At 35.9% G+C, this 9,713-nt stretch overlaps 1 protein-coding gene across 1 annotated transcript; it reads right to left on the bottom strand.

Annotated features, from left to right (window-relative positions):
* Positions 1-1,437: 1,437 nt before the first annotated feature.
* LOC142547240 (COP9 signalosome complex subunit 4) lies at positions 1,438-6,548 on the bottom strand. The gene is made up of 14 exons (XM_075655413.1): positions 6,343-6,548; positions 6,117-6,268; positions 5,316-5,419; positions 5,181-5,241; positions 4,237-4,329; positions 4,064-4,164; positions 3,806-3,914; positions 3,167-3,211; positions 2,935-3,003; positions 2,748-2,839; positions 2,583-2,625; positions 2,232-2,291; positions 1,986-2,045; positions 1,438-1,680 (listed from the first exon to the last, which is right to left on the bottom strand). Exons 1-14 carry the CDS (start codon positions 6,470-6,472, stop codon positions 1,606-1,608), a joined length of 1,194 nt encoding a protein of 397 aa, XP_075511528.1. The 5' UTR covers positions 6,473-6,548; the 3' UTR covers positions 1,438-1,605.
* Positions 6,549-9,713: the final 3,165 nt, after the last annotated feature.

The raw sequence follows: 9,713 nt of genomic DNA, 5'->3' as shown, positions 1-9,713 counted from the left end.
GATATTTCAGAGTGGTTATATGTCAATTGAGCATGTTATCGCAAACTCTATAATTGTGGATGCATTTGTTATGGGTTGGCCACCCAAGATGTTTATAGGCATGTGAAACACATTGATGTCCATATAGATGCTATTTCTATAAAGTGTGAGTTTGTAGTCGGCTTGAGCATTTACTCATTTGAAATTATTTAAGTTTCTGTACATAATAATATTTATTTGAACTCTAAAATAAAGTGATGACTTTCAATTCAGTTTAGCATCTGGTTTAAAGTTTATTATTGGACTCTTTGAGTCATTAGGAGGACCAGCTGGAAATGCAAGTTTTATTGTTGGATCACATTTATATATTTTCATGCTACACATATATACTCGATCTATGTTATTGATTATACTGATATTGTGATCATTGATGGGTCTAGTGATTTGAAATGCAGTGATGACCGTTTTGGTTCAATATTGGTATAATTGATAGACCATACTGTTAACGAATATTTTGGTTCAGATGGCAAGGGTCCAATCCAATTTTTGTATGTACAATATTTGTATAACTTATGTGACCCAAGCGGGGATTGTTGGAACTATTTTGTGGGCTCCTATAATTTAATAAATTAATTATACATGAAGAAGCTATTTAATAAAAGACTCAATAAGGTGATCTAATTAATTATGGGTTTCTAAAGTATTAAATAAATTGGTATGGTGATGTGTAAAAACTCGGCTCAATTAATTTTTTTATGATAAGTCGAAGAATGCTGAGGTTATATAAAATTATGATCCTCGAGATACAGAAAATAACACAGGATGTATAATGTAAACATATTTTAGATCTCTCTCATCTGAAACAAGAATAAAGTGGTCAATTTTCTGTTGTCTTGTAAAATCCATAACTACAACGTTGTATCAATAAATTAATTATGGTATGCGTTTATTGTTATTTATATTTTCTGATAATTCGACATGAATTCATATCATATTATAATATATAAATTCGATTACATGATTTATAGATTTATTTTTTATTAAATCTACAACATATGTCACATCCATGTTCTCCCTGTCAACTCTAAATCATGCGACATTTCATTCCCAAGCTCCCCAAGCCATCCCACATCTACATCCAGACGATCATCAAAGATCGAATCACTTGGCAAATGTGAAAGTCAATCAATGGATACTCAACATCAGCAAGTTTTTTGGAAGATACTCCTGACTTTTGACAATTTTCCTATCAATTGAAGCTTTTCCTTGAGTTTGTATATGTGAATGGGGAAATTTTCAATGAACAATCCCGATTCCAACAGGAGCCCACAGTACCAAACTTTTGTTCAACAATCGTATTTTGGTTCTGTTACACTTCAGTGAAAACCACACGTCTATTATTATTAAGCTAACTATATATTTTATTTATAATACACACACACACACACACACACACACATATATAACATGAAATAAAACATAATTTGGAATAGGAAATCTGGAGTGGGCAAAAAAAATAGCTTTACAATTAAAACCTTGATCTGGGCACGCCTAAATCAATGAAAGGTTTAACTTCATCCAATAGTATATAATATCACACAAAATTAGACCAAAAAAAATATAAAACTAGACAGGAATCGGCAAACCCTTCTTTGCCATGCTATCAAGAATATCGTTCAGAGCTTGGCACAACCCTACAATCTGCCAATAAGAAACCTCCATAGTCAGCACAATCAGCATAATAAATATAATCAACAGGGCATGAAAATATTTAATGCTATTTAGTGATATGTGCAAGCCAATATCATATTTCAAATTGAACCATTTTGCATCAATACTGCCATATTTTATTTCAAATTGAACCATTTTGCATCTATACTGCCATATTTTTGTTATTGAACATGATGCCAGAGTTAGGAGACGGCCACCAGGACTTGCAAATTGACATTAGCGGAAATGAAAATAGATAATCAAGTATTCCTACTCAGCAGTGATATTGTGTGTACCTGTTGATCCCATTGTCGCAGTTCTTCAGTGTCATCTTCAAAATGAATGACAGCTTCAACCTGACGAAGAATTATTAGGCAGCTGTTGAATTCCAATGAAATTGCTCGTAACAAAGCAAAGTATGATAAGAGTCGACGACAAGCTGATAGCAAAAGTTTCAAAACTTCGGAACAAAATAACAATCTAACCCACGGATCAAGGGGGTAGCTCAAATTGTTACATTCTAGTAAAAAGGCAAGATTTACCTGGTCAATAGATCCCCTCATTCTATCTTCACATATCATTCTAGAAGCTATTTTCTCAGCCTGTGAGAATACAATGTTTTTGTGAGTATTTGTATGGATAGGTTCTGTAATGGTACATGCACTACAGAAACCCGTGTCTCTCTAGTGTAAGAGCAATAAGGTTCACAAGAGTACTAAATGTTGTTCAAAGAGTCCAGGTCAAGCCAGAACATTATCATCCATTAAATTATATGGCACGTTTTCCTTCAAATTAAATTTACCAACAAAACATTGAGAAATAAACGCATTTTTTTACTTCGTTTGTCAATCATTATATACGCCCATGAAGCAGCAATTAAGATGGAACAGAACCTTCAGAGGAGCAATACCCAGCAATGTGCCCAACTCATCAAAGCTGTACACGAACATTGTTAAAATTAAATCAGATATAACATCCAGGACAGCCCATCATCATGAATGAGTTGATTGTTCACCACTAAAGTGAAAAAATCCAAAGGTTGCTAACCTTCCACCCACCTTATATTTGTGTAAAGTTTGCTAGCACTCAAGAGATTGTGCTCAATCATTGCACGATCGAGAACCGTAAAATTGTCGGGTAAAAGTGCTTTCTGTCAGTAGGAACTCCAAAGAAAAATTATTGAAGAGATTATAACGAACCAACAGTTGGAAAATGAAATGTCACAAGCATATATAAAATTCTAGCCTGATGTGGTTTCAATTCTTCAGCAAAGGCATCTATTTCTGGTTTTCTCAAAATTCTCTCTAGATAAACCTGGGAAGTTCCATGCCAAACTTTATCAATTAGCAGGCATAAAAGTATGTTTATGTATATGTGGGAACTGATGACAAGCAGCATGGGTGACATTGAGATTTAAGACTTAGAAGAAGAGGTTTGACAGGAATTGTAGTTAAGTTATCAAGCAAGAACAGATCACCTTCTGCAAGATTGGGTAAATCTTAAGCTTAGAGCAACGTTCATCCTGGTGAAAGACATGGAAAAATAAACACTCAAACTTAAGAGAAAAGTAACCTACCTTCAAAATAAATTTGCCAGTACAATCAGTTTCAGAGAACAAGGTAATCTCATCCATAAGGCGGTAGTGCCAAATGGAAAAAATTGTTACTTAAAAAGAGTAGGTTCCTAATAAGTTCAAGGATTCTTCATTTTCAACAAATTCTTTTCTAGCACTATTCATGAAATATTATACATTTACATTTCATGCCACATAATCTGTTGGCGATCTACAGTAACGTTTCACCAGTCTTATCGTCCCAGTGAAGGAAAAAATTATTCATGGATAGAAGATAACATCAATTAAAACCATAGAAAAAACTATATACTAAACATGACCGCGTTCGATAATTACATTTTATTCCAAAAAACAGGTAGCACAAGTGCCACAAAAATAGTCAATTTTGTAGTTCCCTTCGCCACTAAGAGAGTAGTGTGCGGAAAGCCAACAATGCAGTCCTTCAGAGAAAAATAATTTAATTTTGACTGGTGTCGTAAACCAGAAGGTTTATCCACAAACATAGACAAACACCTGGCTCAATAGACAAACAATTTCTTATACCTTGTACAAGGTGGCAAGAACACGAGAACGTTGAGGACCTGCAGCAGCCAAAATTGTGCAAGTCACAGCAGCAGCTAGAGCTAGCTCCAGAGCGTCTTCATCGATCTCTCTGTAACGTGCCAGTGATTCCATAAGCCAACACATACCAGCAATCCAATTATTCCCAGGAATTTAATTGGAAGAAAAAGAGATAAATCCCTATTTTTTTAATGGAAAATAATATAATTCACTCAAAGACGTCTATCTCGTCATGCTTACTCGTCTCCAATTTGCCGCTTCTCAATTTGTGAGATGCCATAATACCGTAGGGCAGCTTCCAAGAACTTCCTCTTCAAATCTAGTATCCTAGCATAGCAAACCTGGTAGAACAAGAATATGTAGCGAGTAATGTTGACATTTCAGACCACGGCTCAACACTGTCAAATACCAACCTTGTACTGTAAATTCAACACTTCATGCTGACTGTTGCTAACCAAAAATGAAGCTTTGTTAATAAAAGCTTCCGCATTAACAGCATCATCATCCTAAAAACATGAAAAAAAGAACATGATTCCAGCTACATTTAGACAGACACATTGTACAGGGTTTCAGATAATAAAGTAATAAATAAAAGTATACAAGCTGATACTTGAAACAAAATGCAATACCAACCTCCGCTCACAATCCATACAAGCACACAGAAATAAACATAAGTTGCCAATAAATCCTTTTGAAGGGAACAAACAAGATCACGAGAGATGTAATTAAAAGACAATTACACCTTATATATAAAGCATCTAATACATGTATTCTACACTTCACAAAGAAGGAATACCTAGGGTAAAGCCACTTGGTCGTGAAAAAGAAATTAGGTACAAACTTTTGTCGGTATTTTGCAAAATGAGAACTATAACAGAAACACTAGGTGCAATATTACACATTGAGCTACTTGGAACTGCACAGGACTGATAAGAAAACGGAGGGCTTCAAGGAGAGATGGCAGAGCTTAGCATACAGAGAATAAATGTCTGGTTTCTTTGCCACCTCATCTCTTGCTTGGTTAAGATATTTTATGATAATGGCATTAAAATGCTAACAGGCATTCAGGGATCGTAGTTTGAGACAAGAGCACCCATTCAACTCTCCCTATACCATTATAATCATGAATGAAATGCCACCATCAGTTTTCAATGGATGCAATTTTAGGTTTCAGTCATATGTTATCACCCAAAAACACAATGTGATTTCTATAAACTGAAATTAAAGATTTTGGACAAATTTTAACAAGGAATGCCATAATCGCTAGACCTATAATTACTTGCATGACGAGTCTACAGAAACAGGTACTTCAATATAAAGTTAAAAGAATTAGACTTCAACACCAGGATAAAAGTACCTCAAGGTAAAGACGAGCAATTTGGACACATTTTGAAAGCCTAAAGGTGTCATCAATCACCCTGCACAGACAAGAGAATCACAGTATATTTCAAGAAATTTCAAAGGTAGCTGAAGAAGGAAGTCTGTTAGAGACCTCATTCCAGAATCCAGATCAATGCCACTGAGCATCTGCGCAGCTTTTGACCATGCTTGTTCGGATTCATACAACTCAGCCAGTTTTTCTCTAATTATCAACACCTGTACTCATGATTGTAAGCACACAAACAAAGTTAGTTGGAAAGCATTACATGGTAAAAACAGAGGTAAGAATGAACAGTTACGATTTACATCATGATGGTCAAAATATACATTATAACAGGGAAAGAAGCACTACAAATGCAGCAATTTCAGAGTTCTGATGATATAAAATGAAGAATCTTGAATACAAACTCGTGCCGCAAAATGTCATGGGTGATTGTGCAAATCAGTAAACAGCTACGTGAAATTTCTACGGCCAATATTACTCCAGCCACCACGTAAAGTTCAACAAAGATTGGTTAAAATTTAAAACATAAATTATGTCTATTAAATAGAGCAACTATAATTTTCAAATAAGCACATACCACAAAATCAGCACTGCATTCAACACTTCAAGCTAATGAATCTATTGACCTCCATGTCAATCACTTGCTTTTGTGCCAACTCTAAAAGCTCATAAAATAAAGATTTCACTGCTAAATGCCACTAAGCAACACACTTAAACACGGTTCCCATTCCTTTTAACACGTTGCCCAAACATATGCAGCTCGTATAACAACTTTCACTTGGGAGCAACAGCAACTTTATAACGTGTCATTGATAAGATGGAAAAAACCCAGCCGATAGTCCTGTCTCGGCTAAAGCAAATTGAAACTGAAAGGCCAAAAAAAATATATATGTGAACTGGAAAACTAACCTGCTCTTCGAAGGAAACAACACGAGGTTGAATTTGATTGAGCGTATAATGGGAAATTTCCTTCTGGAACTCCGGCTCCAATTTCCCCAGCTCCTGAGCAAACGTTTGTACCAGCTGCCTCGACACCACAAGCGGAACATCGTCCGATAACACTGAAAATATAGACAAAACGTTTTAAATAATTAATAGAACACATGAATAACTATAAAAATTGAGGACCCTTAACTGTGGTCGATGAATTTTTTCGCCTGCCCGACGTCGTTGGAGGAGAGGACGGTGGATAGAATGTGCTTGTACTGCTCGATCTTTTGACGCTGGTCACTGATCGAAGAAGCGCTCGCGAATGCACTCTCCATGATTTGGGGTTTAGGGTTTGAGACGATGGATTGCTCTGTTAGCAGACGGACACAGTGCTGTGATTAGACAATCTTATGTAAAAGATGTTTAAATAAGAATGGCGTATTCATAGCAAGATAGATGATTTTTTAAAAAAAATGACATTTTGTAGAATTGATACATTTTTGTACAGAATTTCGCAAAAGCAAAAGAGTATTAATGAGCATTTAATAATATTAAAGTGTCACGTCCATTCCGTCGAAAATAATACAGATGATAGTTGAAAAGCAAATCCGATCGTTCGATATTTTCGATTATAAATATTCAGATTTCATATAGGAAAAGTTTTTTTTATCAACCACAACTATTCTTGAGACTGCATATTTCAAAGATATCGAGCACACTTGATATATGAATTTCTAGCTGCTCATTTAAAAAGCACACGTTTATCAGAATCATATTAGAATATCAAGGATCAATTTGTGCTACTCCAACAACTTAAGCCATCAAGTTTAACCGTTTGTTTTATGTTTGTTGGATAAAGTTTCGTGAGACCGTCTCACAAAAGACCTAATCAATCCGAAATATGCCCCTCCCCTCCCCGCGAACCCGTCCGTTAAAAATATATAATTTTATATTTATTCAATAAAAAATTTAAAAATTAACAAATCATTAAATATAAATGTCCAAATTTATATTAATAATATTCAGGACAAAAAAATATTATCACAAATTAAAATATATCGACATATATTCAATTAATAATTAAAAAATTGTAATGATATATTTTTATGTTAGACATATAATAACAAAATAAAATAATTTCAATCCAAAAAATTTATAAATTTAAATTATAGTTTAGGTGTAACGTCCGAAAAATCAATCTACGTAAACCACATGTATGCAAAATTACTTGAATTACTTAATTGTTTTATTTACTTAATTTTACATATTTACTTGATGCTTATTAAATGATTAAATGTATGATTGCATGATTAAATGATTATAGGGCATGTTTCATGAAATTAAAGGATTTTACCCGAATATTCGATAATAGGCATGAGAAAGGAGACCGGGAAAAACAAAGACTAGAATAAATATTTTTCACTAAATATTTTCAAGACTTCTCATATGATTTAAAATGATTTGATTTTTTAAAAAATGTTAGAGTTCGAATTATTTTACAAGACGAGCTTAATTTTACCCGGGAAGTCGGTTTTGGGCAAATAAGAGACTTTTAAAATATCAAATGCATTATTTTTGAAAAATAACTTTTATTATTTAATTAAATAAGTGTTATTGGGTCCAATTTAACTAAATTGAGTAGGCTCAATCGCTCCTAAGCTTGCAAGCTCAAAACTCAAGCCTTTTAACATGTTAATTGAAAATTATAAATAAGTAAACCAAGTGTTTTTCATCCCATAATTCACACACAAATCATCCGAAACACACACTTGCACACACTAGAATTCGAAATTTAGAAGGGAGAAAAACTAGGAGTCTCGTCGCACGTTCGTCTTTCCTCGCCGACGATCGCGTATTCGAGCGTTTTAAACGCAAATGTACGTTTTCTAAACTCTTTTACGCATCATTCAAATCATAATATGCATGTTTTAATTGTTTTTGCAAGAAAAATATTTACGTTCGATGGTTTAACGTTTTGTCGATTATTTTCAAAAGTTTTGAACGTTTTTACGTATATGCCATCGTGTTTTGATTCCCAACAAGTACGCTGCCAAAATAAGATGAAATATGGTTAGAACATGAACAAAATCAAGAGGAAAAGAGGGCTGGACATGGTTGGGAAGGGGATGTGCATGTTGGAGGGTAGAACCTAGGGTTTCCTACATGTTTGGTTGATCAAGGGCTCGGCTAAGGGGAAAGAGAGCTTGTGGCTCGACCTGGGCTCGAGAGGGGTAACTTACTTGTCATGGTTAGAGGGTAGGAATATTCCTAGCATGGCTAGGACTCTTGTGCAGTCGGTATGGGAAGATCCCACGCGTGCAAGGACTCTTCCCATGCACGCGTGGAGGACGGCAGCAGCCAAGGGTGCTCGCAGCTAGGGCATGGAGGTTCAGGGTTGGTCCATTAGGGTCTAAGGAAGATGTTCAAGGGTCAGGACAGAGGATGGTGCGGCTTGGTTCGGTGATGGCTCGCTGTAAAGGGAGGAAAACGCGCGCGGCTCTTGTGTTCAGAAGTAGAGCTCGCAGCATTGGTTCAGGGGCTTGGGCTGGGTTCAATTGGGGATGAACTTCATCCAGGGTCAGTGAGGGTCAGGAGTGCTTGGTGGTGGCTCGAGCAAGAGGGATCCTAGTTCGAATAGGAGTCCTCATGAGGAAGGTAACTCGCGTAGCTCTTGTGTCCTTGTGCAGAGTTTCGTGCGTGAAATAGGGGCTGGTTCAAGGGGTCGGGGCTGGTTAGTAGGGTTCTTAGGTGGGTTGGCTAGGGTCTGTGTGGGGACCCGGACGCTAATCATAATCTTAATCATCATTTGGGACTAATCACTAATAATAAACAGGGTCTAAATTTTTTTTTTAAAATACAATTTGAAATGCGAAACGTAATGGAATTCAATCTAATATACATATCAGTATAAAGGTACAAGTCTTGTACTACATACAATCGTTCAACTAAGGTTTAACATCTAAATCTCAAGTGTCTAAACCCTATCTTTAATTAAGTCCGTAGTCTCCACTCTAATCACGATCTCCCTTCATCTCCTCGACCCTGAACCTGTCCCACCTGTTGCCATGCACACATACAAACACGACAACAGCCGGATAACTCCGGTGAGATAAATATCCCAGTATAAACAATGTAAACATGCAGTCATATAAAAGCATATATAAAAGCATGAAGCACATATCAATAACATGTATCAAATCTGAACAACATGTATCAATACAAACTCTGAATCACACTCTGTGACTCCTAGACTCTGACTCGACTCAATCTAATCTAGGGATCCCGATTTGAATAAGAACGCAACGTTCTCCCATCTACTTTACCCCAGCTAGATGGTGGTACGTTCTTAGTCCCAGACTTTGGCTGTCTATATCGAAGATCTGCAATAGGAGTCGGTCTTCTCCTCAGTCTATTGATATATATCCAAAAGTCCAGTGACTTGGCGGTTCTACCAAAGACTAGGCGGGTCTGCCCAATTCTGACTCATGCTTTGCTATAATCAATAGAATAAGCATATCAATATCAAGCATTGTAAATATCAAATGCAATAATCATTCAGTATGTGATTTTGGGAGA

Source organism: Primulina tabacum, chromosome 5 (genome assembly GCF_025594145.1).
Source record: "Primulina tabacum isolate GXHZ01 chromosome 5, ASM2559414v2, whole genome shotgun sequence".
In the NCBI taxonomy this organism is placed as follows: Eukaryota; Viridiplantae; Streptophyta; class Magnoliopsida; order Lamiales; family Gesneriaceae; genus Primulina; species Primulina tabacum.
Note: the sequence above shows the minus strand (reverse complement) of the source record. Positions and strands in the feature narration are given on the sequence as shown.

Coding starts and splice junctions, on each gene's coding strand:
- LOC142547240 (XM_075655413.1), bottom strand. CDS start 6,472: ATGGAGAGTGCATTCGCGAGCGCTTCTTCGATCAGTGACCAGCGTCAA. Junction 6,269..6,342: donor GAAAAAATTCATCGACCACA/GTTAAGGGTCCT, acceptor CTATATTTTCAG/TGTTATCGGACGATGTTCCG. Junction 2,626..2,747: donor AAACTTTACACAAATATAAG/GTGGGTGGAAGG, acceptor GTTCGTGTACAG/CTTTGATGAGTTGGGCACAT.